Source organism: Ctenopharyngodon idella, chromosome 18, assembly GCF_019924925.1.
Source record: "Ctenopharyngodon idella isolate HZGC_01 chromosome 18, HZGC01, whole genome shotgun sequence".
Lineage (NCBI taxonomy): Eukaryota > Metazoa > Chordata > Actinopteri > Cypriniformes > Xenocyprididae > Ctenopharyngodon > Ctenopharyngodon idella.
The window spans coordinates 5,148,510-5,174,696 of NC_067237.1; the positions used below are offsets into that span (position 1 = coordinate 5,148,510).

Genomic DNA, 26,187 nt, shown 5'->3' on the forward strand with positions numbered 1-26,187 from the left:
CAGGACCGTGGGTTGAGCACCTGACAGAAAGGGGTGTGGGGGATTTGTGATACAGTGGCTAATTTTAAGGTGCTTGAAGTTAGGACGTGGAATCTGAAGGATCTTATTTTTGGGTCTGTTTGTGTTTTACTGTTCCACTAAAAAAGCAGATGTGAATCGCACAATAAATGTCTAGATCATATTTCATTGAATTAGAAGTAAAAAATAAATAAATTAATTAATTGATTAATCATAAAATCATTGCAGTACTACAAATATTAACATAATGTATAAATATTTTACCTTTTAATTTATGCTTAATTGTTTTTTTTTTTTTTTTTTCATTTTCATTACTATAACGAAAATGAGATTCATTTGCATTGTGGTAAAATGTGCTTAATTGTCATGAAAAAATAGGCTACAACTTCTAATTTTTAAGCAAAATATTTTTTTTTTTCTTTTGATATTGGGGTAGAATATGACCTCAAAATGTTTATCTCATTTGCATACACACTAAAAAGAAATCCAGGGGACCTATTACTGCAAAATTGCCAATATATTGATTTAAATAAATATTTTAAGTTGCAAACATTATTTTGATGAGTTCTATTGACAATGTAATGTTTATCAGTACATCAACTTTTACCCGAAATTTCTGCGTTAATTGATTTTTATTTTTAAATAGTAACTTAGTGAAATTGTCTTGATAACTTTCAAATTAGGCAGTGGATTTCTAGTTCCCAGCATGCTTTGCACATGACAGGATAAGGAAAATATTAGTGCTGTCAAATAGATTAATCGCATCTAACATAAAAGTTTGTAAATATATAATGTGTATATATATATATATATATATATATATATATATATATAAAATGTACAAACTTTTATGTTAGATGCAATTAATCATGATTAATCGATTTGACAGCAATAGAAAATATATGTTAAAATTAAGGGCCCTATCATACACCCGCCGCAATGCGACGCCACGCGTGATGCAAGTGTTTTTGCAATCATTTTCACGTCCAGTGCCATGTTGTTTAAATAGCAAATGTACTCATGGCCATCTGTTTACCTATGGGTGTGCTGGTCTGAAAACGAGGTGTGTTCAGGTGCATTGTTGGCGTATTGCTATTTTGAGGCAACTGAAAACAACTGCACCATTGACCTACAAAAACCTGGTCTAAAGTCAATGGTGCAGTATTTTTTTGTTATTTAAAGGGTGCGTTAGTAATATGCGCCTTTAGGTGAGTGCACAACACGCGTACACTCTGCTTGTTACACACACAGGGACACGCAGCAGCACACAAACATTTTTAAATATTAAAAATAAAGGGATTCCTCTCTGGAGAAGCGTTCAGTCTTTCCGCTTGCAAATTCCACCACGTATAGCGAATTCGCCATGGTGCAAGTGCAACTGGCTTTTAAAGGAAATGGGAGATGAGACTCTGATTGGTTTATTACGTGTTACGCTCAAAACACCATCGTTAAACGAGCAAAAGAAGTATCGGACATGCCTTAAGAGGTACATGAGCCATGAGCTACAGACCATGTGCTTAGATTGTTAAATAGGGCCCTAATGTAAAGGGAAGATCTGATTAATTCTGTTATGTTTAAAATGTAAAAGAGTTTCTGTAATGTTTAGGTTTTTGTGGTTGTCATTGTGCTGTCATTGTGCTTAAGAGTAGAGCTCATGGTTATGTTGTGAGTGGCTACATGGAAGTATATTGACAATATGAGTGCTAATTCCAGTGACAAATATTATTTTACTTGTTTATTAAATTTACATGCTAAATAAGTGACAATTAGCATGTGATATGCTAACTGTCAATTTGAACTGATATAGATAAGATTAATTGGTTCCAGAGCCAACACTCAATTGTTGATTTTTTTTTTTTTTTTTTTGAGTAATCAACTTTAAAAAATTGTGTATATGCTACAAATTATTAAGTTTGTTTTTAGAGTGTAGGCTTTAAAAAGTCACTAAAAAGTCAAAACATTACCAAACACTAAGATCAGTTCATAACTCATAGTTATAAAATAAACGCTTTTCAGAAGCACACATGGCCATCAGAAAGGTTACTCATTCCGAACTGACATGTTGATATGAGAAACAGAGACTGCAGGGCCAGAGAGGAATCTCTGTAGCCGGCTTCACTTCCCAGCATGGCTCCGGCCTCTCTAAGTCTCTCACTGCTGTGCCTGACCCCCTCCAAACTCTTTTGTGCGAAGACCCCTGCTCGCTGTGGACTGCCCGCTTTCTGGCCTTTCACATGAGACTGTGTCAAATTATTCCCCTCGAACCCCCCCTCCTCTGAGCAGTAGCTCTATCTTTCTCACGTGCACGCACACACTCCCACCAGCCCAAAACACAAAGCCAGAGAAAAGAAGGGCAAAAGAGAGGTAATGAACTAGATGAGGAACGATCTCCAGCCTGAACAGAGAGATGTAACATACATGACCAGTGTGAGGAAAGGTCTACACCTACTCTCCAGGATTCTGGTTCATGCTAACACCTTTGATTTCATTCCAGGACCTGTTGAATCCATGCAGCCCAATAATGAGGCCTTTAGAGCCAGTGCAGGGCTCACGGACAGCATGCTGCTCTTGGCTTGGGCTGAGCTTTTTTCCTTGACAAAATCCCATTCAAGAAGACGAAAAGCTCAATGTGCTGAGAGGTGAGAGGAACTGTTGGAGCAAAGGCCAATAATATGGGCTGGGGAAATGTTAAAATCAAGTCCAGAACCACATTATTTAAGAATAATTACAGGTACACTCTTAAAAATCAAGGTTTCAAATAGAGGTTTTCACAGTGTTGCCATAGAAGGACCATTTTTGGTTTCCCAAAGAATCTTTCAATGAACAGTTCTCAGTCCTAAAGAGCATTTAAATAATCTAACAAATGTTTTCCCATTATAAATAATCTTTTGTTCAATGGAAAGGTTCCATGGAGGTTAAAGGTTCTTCATGGAATCACTGATGCCAATAAAGAACCTGAGTGTAGATACATTAAACATTAAAGCTATAGCTACATGTGAGAAAATGTGAGTGGTGCTTGCTGTCACCAGGTTGTTGTTGGTAGTTAAGCGGGTGTTGCTATGCAGTGGGTTTTTAGTATGTTTACTTACAGGGCCAATTCAAAAGACCCCACCTCAAAATGATATGCTGGTTCCTAGATATGGCTCAGTTTCCATTAATATTTGATTTTTTTTCTGCCCTTTTTATTGTTGCCAGGCAAAAAGTCTTGTGGGTGATACATTTTTGAGCTAACATCAAGTACTATCAATAATTATATAATTGATATCATCACAAATACCTGTATAAAATTTTAGAAACTTTTAGTGATTTGTGGGGATAAAATGGGTAATTATGGCCGTTAATATTAAAAAGCTGATGCTGACATTACTCCTTTGTTTTCCACTCATTAACAACTATTATAGAATATTATCATTTAACTACACTTCCGGTCAAAAGTTTAAAATAATTTAGATTTTTTATGTTTTCTATTTGATTGTTTATATATAAATATAGCTATTATATTTAGAATATAGATAAATATAGATATTTTTATATAAATATAGCTAATTTTCAGCTTAAATAAAGCCATCACAGGAAAAAGTTACATTTTAAAATACATTCAAATGCAAAATGGTTATTTTAAACTATAATAATATTTCACAACATCAATGTTTTTACTGTATTTTTGATCAAATTAATGCAGCATTGGTAAGCATAAGAGACTTCTTTTAAAAATATTTAAAAAAATCTTAATTAGTGTATACCTGCACTGTAAAAAATTATTTTCATGATTTGTTATCACAACATTTTTTCTTTTGTCAAATCAACTTCAATAATTAATGTGGTTCAGATAACATAATATTTTGAGTTTCTGTTGATTAAACCAATCGCCTGCATTGTATTAACTCAATTTTTTTTATTTCAATGAACTCAAAATTAAGGCAACAAGGTAACTTACTTTTTTAAGTTAAACCTACTCTTTTTTTTTTAACAGTGAATATAGTTTAATGTTATATCAAACACCACAAAAACCTATTAACTAACAAAAATTGTCATATTTAGCTTTGTTATTATTTACTGGAGTATAATAATGCTTCTTTTCTCTATCATTACCTGTGGTAAGCACCATACTGTACCACATTTTGTTTATATGAGCCAGAATATTAGAAAAATATTTTCATGCCAAATCTTAATACTTGTTCAATCACTAACCACAGGTATGAGCAATAATAATAGTGATGCAACCACCACTAAAAAGTTTACATTTGATTATTTCACAATATTTTAGTATTGATAACAGCTGTAAATCTGTTTCAAATAAAAATCAAAGGGGAGAAAAGTGGAGAGCCGAGGGCATGTTGGCATGTCCAGATCCTCTCAAGCAGAATAAAAAGCAGCAGTTGTCAGATAAGAGGGCCTTCACACTCCAACAGCTCTCTCTCTCTCTCTGGTGTCAGGAATCTACAGGCCGTTCCACAAACAGCATGTTTCTCTGCAGACCTGGGAGGAATTGAATCACACCTTCCACTGGAATGGGCTGTCAGAAGGCAGGCAGCACCTGCTGTCCTCCGGTCCGGGTGGGCCGTCCCATCACTGGCCTAGTCCAATGATTACATGTGCAAAGATGATTATGTTATTTACACATGCCCATACACAGAACAGATGACTGTTTCACACACAAGCTCAGGCACACACACACTAACCAGCCAGCCATTCCTCCCACACCTGAATTTCTCCCCACACACATCCTCATCTCACAAAATAGTCCCAGCCAAACAACATAAGCTACATCCAACCAATGAACCTGAGCCCAAAAAATGACCCACAGGATGTTGCTACTAAAACAAGTCACAAACACAGTCGCTATAAAAGCAAATGCAATAGTCGCATGCTGTTCTTAATCCATGTTATGGTCTTTTAAAACTCTGTCCTTTTTTGTACCTGTCCTTGTTGGTGAATGATTGAGGAATGTGCTCTGTACAAATATATCACATTCTTCCTGAAAACTCCTGCATTGCTGAGGATTATGGAGGCATGCAAACAGGGACACCACCTGCCAATCGCAACAACATCTGTCAGCAATGCTCAGTAAATTTCACCTTTCACAGGTTTAGCGCAATGGAACAAATATGAAATGCATTATATTAGATGTAGATCAGAGAAATTTTGAAACATTTAGTTACGTGGCAAAATAAATAAAAAGCCATTTTTAAAATACTTGTAAGCAATGTCCTTTTATTTAAACATTTGTACTTGTCTGTATGACTATTCTGTTCTTCAAGACTATTAAACTTTTTAAAAGTTGTCAAGCCAAACACTTTTCAAGTTAAAAATTACACATTGCAGGTACATCATTTTCTATTAATTTTAATTATGTTTCTTTAATAATATTAATAATGTATTACAATTCTAATTCCTGTTTCATACTGCAAAAACAAAAAAAATGTATATACAATGATACCATTCAAACATTTGAGGTAAGATTAAAAAAAAAGTAAACATCAGTATGCAAATAAATAAATTGATAAAAAGTGACACTGAAGACATTTAAAAAAAGATTTCTTCAATGAAATAAAATAAAAATAATAATACATGCATAGAAATGTTGTTCAATGAACTTTCTATTCATACTAGAATCCTGAAAAAAATCACTATTTCCACAAAAATGTTAAGCAGTACAAGTATTTTCAACATTGATAATAATAATAATAATAATAAGAAGAAGAAGAAATGTTTTTTAAGCAGCAAATCAGCATGTTAGAATGATTTCTGAAGGATCATGTGACACTGAAGACTGGAGTAATGATGCTGAAAATTCAGCTTTGCCATCACAGGAATAAATTTCATTTTAAAATATATTCAAATAGAAAACAGTTCTTTTAATTTGTAATAATATTTCGCAATATTGCTGTTTTTACTGTATTTTTAATTAAATAAATGCAGCCTTGGTGAGCATAAGAGAATTCAGAGAATGAAAAAATTGTAATTTTTGACAGGTACTGCATATATGTATGTTGTTATATCTATATAGATAGATGGATAGATAGATAAAATAGCCTTGTTTTATTATTTTTGTTAAAACCAAACATATATAAATATGCAAATAAATATTGAAGTGAAAATAATTCCAGTCAGACAAATGCAGGCTGAGGATGATTGGGGTAGCATGGGTGCAGGCGGCGGGCTTGTTGCTAATATTCATTAAGTACAAACACACACACACATATACACGCACACACACACTGAGGCAGTAGGGCAACCCCCTGCATACTGAAGCTCTGCCCTGCTGCTGTAGGGCTGGAACATTCCTGCTCTGACGAGCTGCTGAGCAATATGATCCCCTCTCTCTCTCCGTGTGTGTAGAAAAAGACAGTAGTAGTAGAGAGAGTGAACTTGTGCAGGGAGAAGAGAAGACATAGTGAAACAGTTAGACGAGTAGGGTTCACTTACTACGAACTTCACCGGGATCTGAAGGTTTGAGTACGTACTTTGACTCGGCGGCGGTCACGCGTCTATACGTCCTGGACAGAAAGTGAGCGAAACGGCATATCGTTACTCTTTTTTCCCGTTGTTTTGCACTTTGCGCCCGCGTCTAATGGAGGGCCCCGTACGGATCTGCCATCAAGAGAATGTGTTTCACTGCTAGAGTGTCCGGCTGCCCGCAGCTTTTGCCCTCCTGGAAAAGGTAAGACAATTTGGAGAGTCTTCACACACCGCCACTGCGTGAAGAGCTTCTTCCGCTGAACAGTGCGAAGAGTTCATGTGTATTCACTTATTTATCCTGCACGAGACGCAGCTGTCTGCACCGCAAACACCATAGATGAGGAGACACTGTAAAGTGCCAAGTGTTAAACATTATTTTAGTTATGGAATCTTTTCCCCTCAGAACGTTTAGATGTGAAAACAAAGTTTTACACCAAACTTGACTTTACTGTAAACTGTGTAGATGTCAAAGTGTAATGTATAGGTATAAAGTTCCAAATGAGAAAGTTTTGTTTTGGCATGCATAAACAACCCTCTTTCCAAAATGTAAAGTGTACAAACAAAGTTTAAAGTGTAGAAATCAAGTTTCAAGAGTTAAAACAAACTGAGTGTTACAGGGTGTATTACAGAAGTGTAAAGAGTGTAGAGACAAAGTTTAAAGTCTTGAAACAAAGTATTTGAATGTAAAGTGCATAAACAAAAAAATTAGAAAGAAATTTTAAAGTTTATGAACAAAGTTTCAAGAATTTGAAACAAATTTGAAGTGTATAAACCAAGTTTTGAGTGTAAACACTCAAAAAAGTTTACAGAGTGTAAGTTTAAAAGATTTTTATTTTGGAATGTATGAAGACCCTTTTGCCCGAGTGTAAAGTGTTTTGAAAGTTTCTAGAGTCAGACTGTTCAAACTGCTGCTGTGTAAAAGTGGCAAGCATAAAAAAACTTTCAATCCCATGAATGAAACCACTTCAGTTTTCCTAAGTTGACTTAAGTCAGTGACTTTAATCATTACTGCAGCCGTATGAACACAACATGATGGGGGCGTTCAGATTTATCTATGAAAACATGAAACTATTGGAAATGCTTTCCTCTGTGACAAGTGATTTGTTTGTATTGTTAGTGTGACCAAAAGCTCTTGTGTGTGTGTGTGTATAGGGAAGTTTTGGCTTTTGAATGCATATTTTTGTGTGCATAATCACTTAACGTAATACTGCTTTTTGTCGGCATTCAGTTGACATCCACACCTTATGTAATAAATGTATTTCTAATTGTACGTCTTTATTAACATGGAAAGAAGGCATTTCTTCACCTCTATTGCAGCTTGATTATCGCTATTTCTTGATGAAAACAAACCCCACAATATGTATTAGTCAGACCCCAAACACTCGGGTCTTTGAAATGAGATACCTGTGAGACAGAACCCATGGGTTTTTTTGATTCTGGAAAATAAATAGCACTAGAACTAAAGACAATACAATTGAAAAAGTAAGAGAATTCGCAGAATTGGTTATTTTAGAGTTGCATTTTAAATAACATAAAATAAGTAACCGACATAATGACCCACAAGTTCAATTTCTGTATTTGCAGATAAAGTGTTTTTTAAACTACACCACATCTGATTGAAGTGCTTATTCATTGTAGATGAAAACATAGATTGGTATTTTTAAAGAGACAAACTCTGCCAGAAGTTACAAATATTTTAAGGTGTGCCATGATTAGTTGGTTTACAGTGATTTAAGGAAACGTGTTGATATCTGTAAAAACTTCTCAGCTAAAAGGTCAAACTCTCTGTAGAGTTTAAACTAACCCAAATTCATATTAAACGTCTCATAATTGTCACAGTGTAATAGATTGTCTTATATTTGAGGAGTTGTCATATCTTTGGTAACTGAATAAGCTTTTGTAGATTATTAAAAAAAAAAAAAAAAAAAGATTGTTTATTTGCATACTGATGTTTATGATTCCAGGAGCAGATAGAGGTTTGTATCTCTGTATTGTTCCTCCTGTGGGCGTAATGACTCTTTTGATCTTCTGCTTCTAAAGAGGCGTAAATAGATGCCTACATGTGGCATGTGAGTGGCTTTTGTGTGATCAGAGAGGTTAGGACAACATGACTGCTGGGTAACAAAGCCCTCATGCTTTCTGCTCTGGAGAGAAAGAGACTGAGAGATCGTCTCAAGATACCAACACAATAAAAGATTTAAAAAGTGCTTACCAGGAAAAGGCAAGTGTAATGAATGAACGTAAGAATGTGACTTTTTTCAGTTTAATTTTTGCTACATTCACAGCTTTTTACCAAACCATACATTTAACTGAAAATTGCTGACAAGGGACTGTAGGACAGCGGAGTGAACTTTTATCATGTCTTTATTTTTGTCCAGGCAGGAATGTTGAGCTTGGTCACGTATAATCCAACTTGTTCTCTTTCACCTGTTGGCTCTCTTTTTGTTTTTTTTCGACGGTCTTCTCAGAATAAAATATGGCGAGAAAGACAACTGTGCTGATGGGTTAAACATATGCTTATCATCTCATCATAAACATAATCACTACACTATAAAATCTCACTTTGCACAGTTGGAGCTGTCTAAATCGTTTCCTGTCCCTCTGGTTAGAGATAAAACAATGTTTAGAGTTTAAAACCACAAATATATATACAGCTTGAGTTAAATAGAAAGTGTAATAGAAAGTTTCAGTTTTGTTGTTTTGGTTGTATTTTTGGTTTGTTCTCAATTTCCATGTGACTGTACAGTTCAGGATGTCACTTTTCCCTTCCCTTTAGTTTTCGTCTTTTCTGTTATCAGAGCTAGTAGAAATGTAATAACATACTTTTTTTTAGTATTGATAATGGCTCAAACAGTAACTTTTACAATAAAAACTTTTTCTGAGTAGCATTGTATTGTGACAAAATGCTACATCACTGTTTTTATGTTATATTAAATTGCACACATAGTTTAGAGCCGAGAGAGCTGAAATAATAATTAAACATCATGTAGCATTAGAAATTGATTGGTTCATTCTAGGGAATCAGTTTGTTCACATAGTAATGTAAATGAACCCATTTAATTTGAGTCCCTGCATTTTATAACTTTTTTTTCTTTATCTGTTAGTTTAATGCTGTCACTCTAACTGAGAAGCCCTTATGGCTTTGTTGCCAGAAAAAAACAGTTCTGATAAAATAACTGAATAGTTATATAGATAATACTCCTCCATGTACAAGTATTACTTGTAGGAAATGTGTATCTTTGAATACCTTCATGGTGATGTTTCGCCATCCCTATTATTTTTTTATCAGCTCAAAAAGGGACGTATGAAAAGGAAGTTTTCCGGTCTTCTTCCTCTGTCTCCTTTGATCATTTATTGATAGTGTTTATTAAGCTCCCACATCTCAGATGAGATCTCCATTTTCTGCCTGTTACAAGAATAATGCCCGTATGCCTCCACTGTTTCAAAAAGACTTTTCTTACATAGGGGCTGCACTTAGAATCTGGGAGAGTTGATGTTCCTGAAAGCAGCGTCCTGATTTTTTTTCTTTGACTCTTTGGGCCACAGGTGGGCACCTTCAGAGAACCCATGCTCAGAGACTCTCAATCTGAGTTTTGTCCTGGAGGGGGGAACGAGAAAGCATTTCCTGTTAACTCATCCATTCTTTAGTCTGAGAAATAACTCCATTAAATTAAGTTCATGTAGTTACGTGAGTTTTTAAGTAATGTGAACAAGGATGTTTTAAGTGAAACTAACAAAAGTAAAAGTTCATTTTTTGAGTGTAGTTTCTAAGGTCACTCTTTTTGCACAACTTAGCCTTGCTAGATAATTTGAATAGAGAAGTACGCGTCTTCAGTTGCTTTTGCTTTCCCGTTTTGTTTCTTTTCACATTTGTGATCAAAGCCCTCTTAGCTTCCTAATTAAATGACTTGATGACATTTTGTGATTGAAAAGTCATGACCCATCAGTGTTCCTTCGTTAATTGCGAGCATTTATAAATCATTAGAAGGGCATTGGTTATCCAGTGCAGACTGGAGCTAAACGCTGCAGTTCTATTTAGAGCGCTAGAATAATGTTTGGCCGTTTAGAGAGTTCTGGGTAATGATAAACACATGGGGCTGTTGAAAAGGTATGCTAAGTGGCCAATTTGAATGTAAGCATGTGTAATGATTCGGACCTAGTGATGGCCTTTCCAGTCATTCTGGTGGTCTGTTGTATTTTGTCGCAGTTTATGGGTTGGAAACTGCTTTAGATCAATACGTGTGCAAGCACAAACCTTGTCTCAGTAGTAAGGTCTGTGGTTGTTGTGAGAGATCAGTCTGGGAAGGAAGAGGCGGGCGAGTTTTCATAAAAGCGGATTGAGCAATTCAGATGTTTTCTGCTATTTTTTTAGTTCCATCTCTGTGTGTTTGGGCTGTGGGCAGGATAGAATGTAAATGCACATTAAAAATGAGTGATGAATGTGTTTGAGTAGCTTTGAGCGGCAGTCCGGGCGTGTTGGTGTGGGAGACTTGAACGAAAGAGTGAAAGTTGGAGAGTCAGTAAGGGGGCACCGAGGCAGTATTTAGAGTCATCCTCTGCCCTGCCTCTGTTGCCCAACAGATGTTAGGCAGCTTTTTTTTTTTTACCCCCACCCTGGGTAGGGAGGGATGAAAGTGATTTTGTAGGGTTGTGTGGTTTGAAGTTTTATTTAGCTTTGGGCTATGAACTTTGCTCTCAGCACTATTCTGAGATTAGCTGTTGGCCATAGATGGTGAGATTAAATTATTTAGTTTTACATAGTCATGTTGCTGAATACATTTATATTTTAATCCAGTTTGTTATATATGTTTTAACATTTGTAGCCAAAATACACTGTGTTGCTTAATTTTATGAAAGTCATTGTGAGTATATGGTGGATATTCAATATATTGCCCTGCCCTCATTCCATGCAGACAGGACAGATGTGGTTATGCGGTGTGGCAAGCATACCGTCACACTGCATACTTAATCAGCCCCATTCTGATTAGAGGAACCACCAAACAAATTTGAGGTTATTTTTAATTGCGACCGTGACGTCTGACTTCGAATAGGATAAAGGATATTTCATTGAGTTGGAAGATTTCATGATGGTACATTACACATACCATAACTGTAGAGATATAGAGTTGGTCCACCACCCGGAATAATTGCCTTTAATCCCTGAAGTCCAGGTCTCATTAGTTCGGGTTAGCTGACAGCCGCCATCCTTTCTGGAGTGCCGTAGGAACTGGAGAAGGATTACGGCTGGCTGCTAAAGCTTTGCTTTGATTTAAGGCCCTGGTAGTGGTGATGGATACCGTCCAGCAGCTATGTACATTGAGTGAATGGTATATCACACAGGTTTTGCTTCTCGATCAACAGATTGTAACAGATTAGAGCAATTTTTGCTCTAAAAAGATGATCCTAACACAATGGAATTCAATATACACCAAGGTCGTCTCCCACTGGTCTGAGGAAACAATAAGAATTTGTTTCTTGTGATTCATTGCCCATCATAGTTTTAATGACCTTGGAGTTAAACAGAAAATGTAGACCCATCCTTAAAATCTACTCCTTAGATTTTACGCATAATTAATTGGCATACTAAACAGAAAAGCCATACTTTCTGCTCACATATGAGCCAGATATCAGAATATTTTCCTCTTCAGCTTTGTCATTACATCTTTGCGTCACTGCAAAGACAGAACTAAAATAATTACTTTTCTGAGAGCAAGGAAAAAGTCTATTCCAATAGTTTAACTTTCAGAGCATCTAAGGTGTACTTTGACTCCTGAATGTAAGTTAACAACACAACTGTACAGGAAGTTTACGCCTATGATGGGTGTTGTCTTTAAACAAATTATGTTTCATTGTGTGTGGTAGGTCTATGACTAAACATGTTTTTCATTAAAGAATGACTATATTTTCACTGTAATCTTATCTTGTTTTAGCAGATTGTTAAGTTTCTGTGACATCTGACATCGTTTTAAAAACTTTAACAAGCTTTGTTGCTATACCTTTACTAAATGAGATGTTGTTTTGTTTAAGAAACCTCTAGGGTCTTTTCAGATTAGTTTGACGGGTATTTCTTATTAGAAAAAAGTTATAAATCCAAAATAGGCATTTTTGAAACTGAAACAACTAAATAGTTTCTAAATAATATTCACACATGATATCCAAAAGTACTTAATAACAGTCTCTGTTGTTATTGACTGTAATTGGGCATCTGAAAAAAAAAAAAAAAAAAAAAAAAAAGTGTAAAAGTGTTTTACTTTTTCCTGTCTTTCTTGTAAAACAGTAAAATCAAAAATTCATGGATAACAACAATAAATATATTGTAGCTTTAGAAATACTGCTGTGACTAAAGAGCTTACACATACTGGCAGATTAACCATTACAGAAACATGAAAAATGATTTTAGCACCAATACTGATAGTTTAGGCTGCCCTGACCTGTGGCACAAACCATACATTGGGTATCAGATGTCTAATAACTTTAGCAGTGTATATAGTGAATATTGTTAAATTCTCTACTCTACCTTAAAAATGAAGATAGTAATAAAGATAATAAAGAAAAACACAAACTCAGTGTTAACCAACAGGCAAGATAAATGTTCTGCAGGAACACACACATTCACTCTGGACACCTCTTACTGTCATTTCTTTATCCTGTAAATACAGGCTATAAGAAACGTCTTACATTTATATACAATTACATGTTGTTATCCCTTTACAGTTGCTATTCTCATAAAATACTTAAATGACATGTTGATTTTTAAATCTAAATTTAACTTTAAACAACAGATATTACAGCAAAATAAATATTGTTGCGCTGAATATTAATTGTCTCCCTCTCTCCTGCGTTCTGTCTGTCTGACGCAGGTGCGCGCGCCAGCGCTCATTCAGTAAAGTTTGAAGTTTAACGCAGACTGTCAGGACGAGCCTTTATGCAAAATGGAAATGATCGCGAATTTGTAACATTTACAGATAAGGATATAGCCGTAAAATGAGCGTTTTGCGCTGGGGACGCACATGCATCTGTCAAAGCCCCTGACAGGGCAAGCCATTATGCTAATGCATTAGCTTGAAGCTTAAAATAAAGAATTCTCATGTTTTGATCAGCTGCTCACTCTATTTTCTTCACTATTTTTCGATGCATTTTGTCTGTAGAAATGCGTTATTCAGTGCTGTAATATGACGCGACTGGCGGAAGTCTTCCGTGCACGGTGGGCAGACCCAACTAATCGATAATGAGAATCGTTGTCGATGATTTTCGTTATCGATTATTATCGATTTTATCGAATAGTTGTTGCAGCCCTAATATATATATATATATATATATATATATATATATATATATATATAATATATTATTGAGAAGAATGAAGAATGAATTTCTCAGGAAGTTGCATTATTTAATTATCGTCTTTCCCAATATTTGGGGCAATTAGAGAATCCTCACCCTTGGCAATGTTTGAGATGAATTTCTAAACTTTACTCACTGCTGACAGTTCCCACATTTTAAAAAGACAGGAGAGCCCTGACCTTGTGCAGAATGTAGGAAGGGTTTTCTGCATCCTCAGCACCTTCCTGTTTAAGATTAATTTCTCTCAGACTTCCTAAACTGACCCTTCTTCACCAGCTCCTGTTCTCAGTCCAGCCCCGAGAGCAGTTAGAACTTTCTTGATTTTTTTTTTTTCTACTTGTTTAGTACCAGCCCAGCTACACCGCAGCTTTCTATTTCAAACACTGCAGCCCATAAGCGACATCTGACATGGGTTTTCTCTACAGCCCAAGCCAGGCAACAGATCTTCAGGACTATATTAAGGCAAAAGCGGCCACGGCTGGCTCCCCCTTGCTCCTGACAAACAGACTGTTTGTTTGGAAGGTCTGCATAACTGACGGATCAGAGCCTAAGGCACTGTGGGTACTACTACTGCTGTAGTTGCCTGTGGTTGCAAGTGCCATTTTGAGCTTTGCAATGCGGGAAGAGGCAGCCCCTCTGGGGAATCGAGTTAAACGGTCATTTATAGTCTTTTTCAACTGCTTCAGGAAACAGGAATTAATTACAGGGGTTAGCTCAAAGAAGGCCCTGCATTGTTATGCCTCTGACCCATCTCTTTAGAACAGCCCAGATTATATTAAGATACAGGATGGGAGATGCATAATATTTATGATTCTGTGACAGACAAGCTTCCTGGTCTGTGTCCGTAAAACCTAATCCATTTGTACTCTGAATGAGCCCTTTTATAAGCTTTCCCCATCTGCTGAAACCAATGTGCCACCACTGTCCTCCCAGTAGTGGGAAGGTGTATTGCAAATGTACTGAATGCAAGCTTTATTATTATTATTATTATTATTATTTTGACATTTTACTAAGGTTATGTTGGTATTGGCACCATCTGATGCCACTGTCCAGAGTCTGCTCACACCTCGAGGATAAGAGAACGGCTGAAGCCCAACATGACTGAGAGTTTAACAATTTGACATGAAGCCAGTGATAGCAATCCAGACAAGCACGTTTGTTGAACTCGCACCACACAATTTGTTTTGTTATTTTGGAAGCGCTAGAAAACATGACCTCTTGGCTTGCAGAGGACTACAAGACAAGACAGATAAACATTTAGACAACCTAAATAGATTCAGTCACAGGCGGTGTTTGGAGTGGATATTTATTTCAGAGCCCTCAAGCTTGTACATACAAGGCAGAGAGTTGGCCTCATGTTTTTGGGGGGGTTTCAACACACTCAGAAAGAATAATTCAGCCTTCACAGCCTCTTAGATCTTATTTGTTTTTGTTTTAGGAGACTAATTTTTCAATTCAGAAAAACCAATGGTCAAAAAGGCACAGTGCTATACCCTTAACCTAATCAAATATTCACGATGAATCTTGATACGTTTACCTTTTAAAAAACTTCTTGAGTGAGTTTACAGCACATGCCTACTTATGAATTTTATTTCTTACAGTCTTGGGTCTTTTAGAGTGACGCTCCTGATCTTCATTATTTTCCAGTGATGATTTCAAGTCCTGCTGTCATCTTGTTTTTGTTTTGTGCATGCTCTGAATTGCAGCTTCTAATATATGTCCCTGCTCTTTGAGTGCTTTTGGTCTTAGTCCAAAGACCTATCGTTGGGATACTGAGCAGGACCTGTTGTGTAGCTGTATGTCCAGCTTAGTTGCCATGGTGATGGAGAGGTGATGGAATCCAGGAGGGCGAGGGAGGACTGAATCTAAGCTGAAGCAGAGAGATAGAGAGAGAAAGAGAGACAGCGAAGAGCGCAGAGCGCAGAGATATGCAGACATTAGATGGAAAACCACTAGCTGCCTCCAACTTTTTTGCAGTCGTCGTCCTATTGAAAATTGAAGTCTTTCTTAAAAATTGCAAGACTTTTAAATTTGAAAAAGTGTATGTACAGAGAATGCTGTACAGTCCAAATTCAAACCTGCTTTTTCCACATGCGCAACCACAGCTTAACATGTCTGGACCATGTGCAAACAACTAGGCCACAGCTCTGACATGTTACTCTTTTCTCAAGTCAAAGCTTTTGGAATTTGAGTGCTTGGCATCTACTGGAGAAGTCATCTAATGCTCTGCTGACTCTAAACTCCACCCATACACACTCTCTCTCATCCTAAACTGCTTGCCTGATGAATCAGACACTCTTGGCACAGCCTGCCTATCAACTTTGTCTCTTAGCATACCCTCTGGGCAGACAGAACTGCTGTCTCTCCTGTCTCTAACATTCCACCTTTCCATTAGAATTACCCTTCCTGTGTGCAAACGTCCCCTCGAGGGTTCTAAATAGCTGTGAACTCAGCTGGAAGGATATTCTGTAGCTCCCACAATTCTGTGGGTGTTGTTAGCTATACGTGTTGCTTTGCCACAGTTTTGGCTGTGGCCGTCTGTGGCGGGATACCCTGAGATCCATTTCCAGTGTCCGAGACGACCCTATTGAGTTTCAGTCCTCTGCCTAATCCCTGTTGTTGAAAACCTTGGGAAACGGCCCCCTTACCTCTGCACCCCTCCTCTCTCACCAACTCGCTTTCCACACTACCTCCTCCTTCTATTCCCAGGCAAACAAGACGCCACAGAACAAACTCCAATTAAGAGGGTTCTTCTGTACTGTACTGAGTCTAAGGGTCTCCCTCCCACTCTGTCTCACCGGGCGATCTGTGTGTGGAGTGTTTGTGACCAAGGCCAAGCAGCCCGAGGCAGGAATTAGCACTGTCTCCCTGGTCTGAGGCCTGGCACTCATGGGAAGGAGGCGGAGGTAGACAGGGTTGTTGCTTCTGAAAACCCCCCCGGAGGAGAGAGGAGGGAAGGAGATGTGTGTTCTTGGTAAACAGTGCTTTGTTAGAGGTGACTGTCTGATCCCTGGGGCCTCTTGTTCTCATTCCTCTCTTCTCTCTTCCCATCTTTCCTTTCTCTGTTAACCACACTGCAGTCTCACAGGCTGTGCTCCGTCACCCCACGAGTATCTCACCCCAAGGTCATCAGCACTTTGTGGACTTTGATGTGATTTCCTGTCAACAGAGAAAAACTGCGTTTTTATGGCTGGGGAGGCCAGTCCTGCAAAGTAGCATCAAACTCCTAACATAATGGCTCTCTATACACATACATGCTGACCCACTCTTTCACAACGTTAAAAAGAGCAGTTGAAAGTTATCCTCTGTTTGCCTTTTCTTTGCCCTTTACTGATAGGCACTGCCTAACTGTAGTTTGATTCCCATCTCTGTTCACGGTAAAAGAAAGAGCAATTGCTCCAATTTTAATGTTTAGTACCTTACAGATGCCTCTGATTCTCTCTCCTGTTCCTCTTCCTCTCTCTCTCTTTTTTTAATAATGTCTGCTCCCTTTAATCACTGCTCAGTTCAGAGGCCCAGTATTTCCATTCATTAGTCCCATCTGCATGGCCTGGAGCTGCCCTCATTCCTGCCATTTGGACCAATAGTAGTCTGTTATAGCCCCACTCGGGCCATCCATGCTGGGCCTTGGTTCCCACCCCCACTTCCAGTCTCTCAGTCCTTCTCCATCTCCTGATCTATCTGGCTTGCCAGGTCTCTCTGATTGCACCAAGTCAAGACATTGTACTGTCAGTTGACTGGGAGGATTACAAGCAAGGTTCACACAGTATGAGTTTGTCTGTCAGGCATTATCTGGGGGAATGAGCTGAGGTTTGGCAAGTATTCACCTCCCAATGAATCCCTTTTTTCCACTGGCCCTCCCTTCCTCACAGTCTCCCTGTTCTTCCTGTCTCACTTTTTTGTCTTTCCCTCTTTTGAGGGGCTTACTCCATTCACTCCCACCTCTCTTTTTGTGTCATATTTTTCTTATTTTATTTTTGTAACCTCTGTACTGCTTTATTTGTTCTCCTTCACCTCTCTCTCTCTCTTTGTGGAATGTGTGGAGAGCGGCTCCTCTGTCAGCGTTTGTGGGGGGCAAGTGTGGACAGGTTTAGGATATGGCAGGAGTATCAACCTCGCCACATAGGGTCAGATCAGACTATCAGAAAAGATATTCGCTCACTCTTGTGCTCTTCTCCTGGTTTCAAGGTGTCTACTGTTCTTTGTCTTTCGGTCTCTTTCTCATTATGGTGCCCCTCATGCTGCTTTGTGTATTCTATTTTTGGTTATTTCTCATAGTCCCAAATGATAATAGCCATATCCCTTATTTGTTTGTTTCTTAAGACAAGTATTTGTTCATTTTGTGAATCTTCTACTGCTAGCTTTCTTCGTTTCCTAGCTGTGAAGTTCATGCCTCCAGTGTTGTACCAGTCGTGACCTGTTCTTTAGAGCCCTGTGGGATCTTTTATCCATGTTTATTCAATATGACAGGGATCTGGGCAGAGGACACTTCAAGCACTGCCTGCAGAGAAAGACTCCTCTCTTCTTGTTCACACCTTTTTATATATATATATATAAGACAAGTATTTTACACACACACACACGTAGGGTCTTGTTAGAATGTTCATATTCCCTGCTGTCATCCTGTGTCATTTTCTGCTTACACTGCATCCATCTTGCTGCAAGAGTACCTCAGCATTCCAGCAGAATGTTATTCCATGTGTCATACAGATATGAGGGTATCAGACCCACCTTTTGTTTTCAGGCATTCTGTGCTACACATGAAATAATGTCTGGGATAGTCTTGGTAAAACTGTAGAAGATATAATTTTTAAGGACAGATGCTTTTAGACATCCTGAGGAGATGAGTCTGTCTTCCTTCCCTGCACTTTGGCAGGATCTCAGGTATGACCCTGGACTTACTCCCTCATTCCAGAGAGAAAACAGAAAGGAAAAACAGTTTTTGCTCTGACAACTGATAAGGATATATTTATGAACATCAACTGCCTGTGGGTTTGTTGGACTGCTGTTGGATCAAGCTCTCTGGACGCCTCTCAGAAAAGCACTCAAGTGTGTGTGAATCTTCTGTTCTTGAGAAAATCCTGACTCAAGTTTGTAAATGCAAAAACAGAATGAAGAGAGGCATGTAGGAGAGGTCTTCCGCAACATTTGGAGACTCTAGGGTAGCAAACTGGCCAGAGATCCATCCCCGTAAATCAAATACCCCTACTGTCCAGCATATGTTGTGTTTTGGGATGGGATGCTGGAGGGCTATTGTCCCTACCAGATTTCATATCTAGCTTAGTTGAGTCTAACTTATCTAGCTTAGACTTTGTTGATCAACCAGTTTCACAACCCGGAGTTTGTAGGAAAACCGCATGCTCTTGCCCACAAGCTTGACCAATAGCCAACCAGCCTCAACCAGCATGGAAATTCATGTTATTCTAAGCTAGTCTCTTTTCAGCACAAAAAACTGGGCATCAGCTGTGTATGATTTACTAACAGTAACACTACCAATATTCTTAATCTTTAGTAAATTGTTTAATAGAACTAATCAAGAAGATAATAAGAAGATTCCATGTGTGTTAGTGTTGGAAAATCGAGCCAAACATATCTTCTGATGGTGGATATATATATGGTTTCTAGTTGGTCAAAGGTGGTAATTTCTGGTAATTAGCTGTTCCATAATTTTAGGCAGGCTCTTCCAGGAAGGAATGGATGGCCAATAGTAAAACTTTCTCAGTAATAGGTTTAAGAACTGCATTAGCAAGCATTCTTGCTCGAGTCATCAGTAGTTATAAATAGAGGCACTGTCAGGTTTATGTTCTTAATTCTCTCTGTTTGTTAGCTCCTTGCTTCCTTCTGCAATGCTTTCTCTTTGCCCTTAATCTTCTCTTTTTATGTGGCCTGTATGATGAAGATCTTTAGCAGGTATAGGGGACTTCCCTTCCCTCTGCCATCAGACATGTCTCGGCACTCCGTTACCCGCTCTGTCTCTCTCTCGCTATACTTATATCTCTGTTATTGAAGGCTCTAGACTGCTCTAATTCCCTGCTGTCTCTCTTGCCTGCATCTAGTAGTAGCTGCCTGTCTCTCTCTCTGATGGAGGACAGCAGATATCCTACAAAGTGTCTCTCTGCCCTGAGCCTAGCACATACAGGCGGATGTCAAAAGCATAGAGATAAAACACAGGAATGATGCTTGTGTTTCCTCTTCATGGCAGATCTGTTGCAGAGATAGGAAGAGGCACAGCGTCACTCTTCACAACAGATATCTTGATCCAGGGTTATACCACCCCTCCAAGGGTACATACCATCATCTTAGCACACATTCGTACACATGGGCGATGTTGCCCATCTTTGTCTGTGTGTTTCATTCAAGGTTGTCGTTATTGTTGTAATTATATATTATTATTATGGGAGTGAGAAGATTTTTTCCACTGATGGTATAGGGGCACTGTAGAGGGCTTGTTGGGACTTATGGACAAAGACACGCTACACTTAAAATCCTTGGGCTGATGAACCATGTACATACACATGTTTATAGCCACTGCACACATCTTGAGATCTGCTTTTTTTTTAGACTAACCTTTGTAAAGTTTCTATGTAATTTGTTTTCAGAAGTGAGTAGATTTATTTAAGGCCTGTCAGTCTTGCTCCCCTCTTGCCTGTTGTGGTGTATTTTCTGTTTGTCAAGTGAAGACACTGCCCCCCTTTTCTCACCCTGTTTTTTGGGGTGACCCCAAGGGGTGGGGCTATGACTGGCAGACACCCGCTGATTTTCTGCTCTCCGGTGACCCTTGACCTCTGGTTTAGAGGGGGCGTGAGCGGGAGGCTGGGAGAGTTTATTATTTCCTGTGTTTCCTACTTCGTCTTCCTCTGAGTGGTCCCGTTGGGGGCGGGGGAGATGGTATGTATGTATGTGCATGTTTGATGCTTGTAAAGAGTGTTTTAGGTCACATTGTAGCTAAAATACATGTTGGGAAGGTAAGATTCATTTAAAAATGAACTAGATTTTTACGTCTAACACTCATCCAAAGCCTGCGCCACAATGTTAAGGTGTTGTGGGTAGTTGACAAGGCGTTGCAGTGTGGTTGCTAATATGTTCCTGTGTTTTTTTTTTTTTTTTTTTTTTTAAACACAATGCTTTGAGGTGTTTGGGGTGATATGAATGGTTGCTAGGGCATTGTTATGTGGATTGTAGGGTGTTATGAGTGGTTGCCAGGTGGTTGACAAAAGAGCCCACTCTCAAGCTTGGTCTCAAGATATAACTTGTGCTTCATTGTAAGTTTATGAGATTTTTTTTCTTTTAAATTTTGCTCTTTTTATTGTCCAATTAATAGGACACTTATTCTCAACAAAGTGCATACTTTGAGCTATGATGTCTTTAGAACACTATAAGAAATAGTAGCTAATAATGATGCTTGTTAGCAAGCAATGCTAAAGAAAAATGTAGAGAAATAAGCAACACAGGAGAATGTATTAGTATGCTTGAGTGTGAGTAAATTTGAGCATGTGTGTCCTGTCAAAGGCCTGTTCAGCTCTAGTGGTCCCACCCAGACATCACCCCTTTAATTTGACCCAGTCGAGTGGCCTGTCCTTTGGGGTGATGTTGGGCTGGGCACAGAGCACCATGGCACCCACAGTGTGAATATCACAGCTGGGTGGCCATTGTCCGCCAGCCCCTGGCCCAAACTACACTCACAGACCAGGAGCCTGTGATCAAAGGCCCTCCGGATTAACGCAGCCCAGATACAGAGGACTGGCGCTAGGGGAGGGATGGGTTCAAAAGCAAAGAGGAATGCTCCTAATTACGCTCCTTTCACTCCTTTCCATGTCTCACCCTTTGGGCGCTCCCCTGTCTTCCTTTTAGGGCGTTTGAGATTGTTTGTGAGTGTGTGAACTCCATGTGTAGACTCTTCAGGCTACAGTGAGTCTGTGAGAAAGCAGTGCACTGTGACAGGATAGTGATATTAAGAGTAGACCACAAGCAGACCCCTCGAATGCAGTCCATCAGAGATGGGCAGAAATGAAGGGGGCAAAAGAGAGCAAGGGAGAAGAAGGACTGTAGGTTGAGGATGGGTGAGGGGGCACAGAGGTTCAGGAATTTCTGTTTCACTGGAGAAGCACTCTGTGGGAATGGATCGTAGATCAGCAGAAAGAAATTTCTCATTGGGGGAAGGCTGTGTGAGATCAAGGCTTGTATAAGGGATGTGTCATGAAGATTATTGAAAGAATTGTTTAAGATTGTAAAAAGCTGAAATCCTCAGCCAGCTACAGATAAAACAGCGCAACTCTGTATCTATATAAAGAATAGGCCTATATGTGGGTAACTTAGCTTAGTATTAAACTTCTGCATATTTTATCCCTCACCATTTGTGCTATGGTCATGGATGTTAGCATTTGTGGTTCTTTTTGAGGAGAGGTGTGCTATGGCCTTTCTAAGTGACCAGACTAATATAATATCTTGGAAGTAGATATCAGTTACTCTGAAACTCAATTAATTACTCAATTAATCGAAATTCTAATTGTGGTTACAATTACGTAATCGTTCAAAGGTGCGATTACCAAAAAAAAAAAAAAAGTACAGGGTAGTAGAGTTTTTTTTTTTTCCATTGTTTTAATTTTAGTTTTCATATAACATTATAATACCATGCATATTTTTACTTTTTTTTTTTATTTAAAGAAGAAACCAAACCAATGTATAGTTGACATTTGAGGCTTAGTGCTATAGAAAAGCAATAAAAGTTTTTCAGGAAGAGTGTTTTCAGCTTATTTTCATATAAAAATATGGCATGCAGTTGCTTCAAACAATGGTATAAAGCTATTCAAAACATCATTCAATGTAAATTGTGATAATCGTAATTAATAATCGCAATTACAATTTCAAGCAAATTATCAACAATTATGATTTTTGTCATAATCGTGTAGCCCTACTTGGAAGAGTATAAGTATCTCTTTTGATTCAGGCCAGTTAGCAATCACCCACAACATCCTCTCAACCACTTAGTTAAAGCCACTTAGAACAACCGTAATTTAATATGGACATTGATTTATTAGTTATTTCGTTCATTCTTTCTACTAGCATTTTTGATTACTCTTTCTGCTAACAAAAGTTCTCACAGTTCAAATGACGTAGTTTACCTTATTTAAATCCATTTTACAGAATTATGAAGATTTTCCTCCACAATCAACACAAAATGTGGCAAAAGTCTGCATATTGCATGTTTGGCTAGTAACAGCCTTTGTTGTCATTATTGTTGCATGAACCAAGTTAAACTATGTCATTTACCATCTTCTGCCTTTTCAGTCATTGTATTGGCCATGACTGTTTTTTTTTTAACATTTCTGAATTGTCTTTGTGTTTCAGGTGTGGAGTGTGTGTGGAGGGGGTGTGTGTTAGGCCCCAGGTTAGTGCACAGAGGTGAAACAGCGTCATGGAGGACGGTGGCCTGAGATTATTGTCCGCTGTGCTGTGTGTGTGCCATACCCTCCTCCTCAACTGCCCATGTGAGTAATGCAATAATAATTAAAAAAAACGTTAGCACACACTTATTAGCACACACCTGTGTCAAGCAATTGGAATTGAAACAGCATATAATAGCCTTGTTTCCACCAAAATTACCCAGAACAATTTGTCCCAGGAACTTATTTTCCCCCAGACGTGTTGCTGTCTGTGTTTCCATCACAGTCTAAAATACCGTGAAGATAAATCCGGTGACGCAACTTCTCAGCTTCCTCTGGATTCCGTCCTCCACATATAAGCTTAATAAAGCCTGAACCTCGTCGTTGGTCCATCGGTCGTATTTTTAAACTCCAATGTTGATTCCAATAGCAAACAACTCTTACTGCACGCACCGCAACAGACTTTTAAAAATTGTGGTTAAAATAAAATGCTGCGTGGAGTCAACCAATCAGCATGTTCAGCGTCCCACCCCCGAAAGTTCCTGAACTTTGAAAAAGTGCTACCTTGTGAGCAGGGACTTTTTGTGGGGAGAATTTTCACCTGGAACTTCACTTAGACCCTGGTTCCTGCGGTCAAAACACACTGAGTACCACCCCAAAGACCCTAGTTCCTGGGGAAAGTTCCTGCGGTGGAAACGGGGCTATTGATCCAAACTAGTTTTCTTAGCTGGCTTGAAGGAAGAATATTTATGGATTATGATCTGTTTCCTTTCTTTTCTTTCTCTGTCTCGCTTCTTCAGCTGTTCTGTCTCTCTCTTTTCGTGTGGAGCCTCTCTGTGTGGTTCAGAAGCAGGGTGAAGCGGTCCACCTGCGTTGTACAGCACGTCCAGCTACAGCCAGACTCAGCTGGCTCTTTCAGGGTCGACCGCTAGACCCCAGCCACCAGTCTGGTGTGGAACTTAGTCCAGGCTCCCTCTCACTGTCATCCCTCCAACCGGCTCTCACAGGCTCCTACCAGTGCTTGGCTCACTCAGAGACAGGCTCCATCATCAGCCGGCATGCACGAGTGCTCATTGCAGGTAGGCACATATAATCACACGCATAGTATGCTTACAAATACACTCTCAGCACAGCTGTAAGAGCAACACTCCTACAAGAATGCACTTCAAAGAGGTTGCTGGTGAAGAAAGGCAGGAAGTATCAGAAGGCGGATTTCTCGAGCCATTAACACTGTTAGAATGGCCAACCATAGATGAGTGTTGGAAGGGAAGGAAATGGGTCTTTCTTTTCAGTCTGGCACTTATCCAGACACCTCTTCAGCAGTATCCTTAATGAGCCCAGGGGCTTCCTGTGTCGTACTGAGAGCTGATGCCGGGAAGGGCGCCCTATCGGACGCAACCACTGTGCAGTTGACCCAGGGCCTGATCAAGGTTGCAGATAAGGCTGCATTATTCAGTGGAAAGCACATGTTCTCTGCCACTCACAATCCAATATAAACACCTCATTGACAGAAGGTCTTTGTGTGAAGTGCTGCTGCTACGAATGAATATAACAGTTTATTATACAGCCCTCACAAATGTTTGATTCTGATTGGCCAGTTTCCACAATTTTTGGTTAGATATTCTGTATAATGATTGCCGAAATGTATAATTGACAGTCTGTGCTAGTTTCATGACTCTTATATCACTCCACAGCTTCCTTCTTCAACTCTAAATTTACCTCATAGGTAGTCATCTAAAAAGCAGGATAATGTTCAATCAACTGGTCATCTTGCAAAATAAACCCCTTCAGATTTCTTTTGCACATTACTGTAAGGTGATTGAGTGCTCTTTTGATTTCTTCATACAGATATTGAGGAGTTTGCAGAGACCCATCGGAGATCATTTACTGTAAATAAGGGAGACACTGCTGTTATCGAATGCCCACTTCCTCAAAGCAATCCACCTGCTCTGCCACGCTTCCGGATACGGGGGAAATGGCTTGAACAGTCTACAGGTACAGGCGAGACAGCCTCAAATGCCAAACCCTCCAGAAGCACATGAAGATACAATTGAACAACTCAAAAGTTTGTTTCTTTTGTCTATTTTTCAGACGAGTATTTAATCCTGCCCTCCGGGAACCTTCAGATTGTGTCAGTGTCTTCAGATCATCAGGGCATGTATAAGTGTGGTGCTTATAATCCTCTAACCCGAGAGACTCAAGTAGAGGCTCATGGCACTAAACTCATAGTCAAAGGTTGGTTGAGCAAACTCTATTAGTTTTATCTCTAGCTATCACAAAGATTTGAGAGTTATACTTCTGGTTTCCCACACAGTTCATACTCTATAAATTATGCTGCTGTAAAAATCAACATCTATATATTCTGAGATATTTTTTTTTTGTTCTATTGTTAGATATTGGGTGTGTACTGTAAATTAAAATTGTATGTAATATCTTTGAAAGAATGAAGAATTATGTATTTAGTGGAACAATCTTGCAAATATGATGGGAAGATGACTAATAAAACTTCTGCACTCTCTTTCTTTCATGTAGATTCAGAAGGCTCTTCACCTGTAAGGATTGTCTATCCCATCACCCCTCGCAATCTTACAGCGCACCAATCTGGATCTCTGACCCTTGAGTGTGTCGTATCAGGAAGTCTTTCTTCTAAAGTCAAATGGATTAAAGATGGGGCGGAGCTTACATTGAGCTCCAAATGGATGTTGTTGCATAGCAACCTGGTTTTGAATGACATTCAAATGAGTGATGGAGGACATTATTGCTGCTCTGTTCTGACTGACCATGGAGCTGTGGTCAGTGTCAACTACACTGTGAATGTGCTTGGTAAGGAATTATTATTGAAATCTCATCATGTTACCAAGGTTTAGGGCCGCTAAGTCCATGTAGTTCATGTTTCTCCCTGCTGAAAAATCCAGCTAAAATCAGCCTAAGCTGGTCAGGCTGGTTTTAGCTGGTCTCCCAGCCTGGTCATGGCTGGTTT

The 26,187-nt window shown here is 38.8% G+C and overlaps 1 protein-coding gene across 1 annotated transcript in view; it reads left to right on the forward strand.

Annotated features, from left to right (window-relative positions):
* The first annotated feature begins 6,273 nt into the window (after positions 1-6,273).
* cdon (cell adhesion associated, oncogene regulated) overlaps positions 6,274-26,187 on the forward strand; it is a 42,845-nt gene continuing 22,931 nt past the window's right edge. Inside the window, exons 1-6 of the mRNA XM_051870791.1 lie at positions 6,274-6,682; positions 23,173-23,312; positions 24,008-24,286; positions 25,056-25,202; positions 25,299-25,442; positions 25,740-26,030. Of these exons, the coding sequence (XP_051726751.1) occupies positions 23,240-23,312; positions 24,008-24,286; positions 25,056-25,202; positions 25,299-25,442; positions 25,740-26,030 (934 nt within the window). The 5' untranslated portion in view covers positions 6,274-6,682; positions 23,173-23,239. The remainder of the gene's footprint in view (positions 6,683-23,172; positions 23,313-24,007; positions 24,287-25,055; positions 25,203-25,298; positions 25,443-25,739; positions 26,031-26,187) is intronic.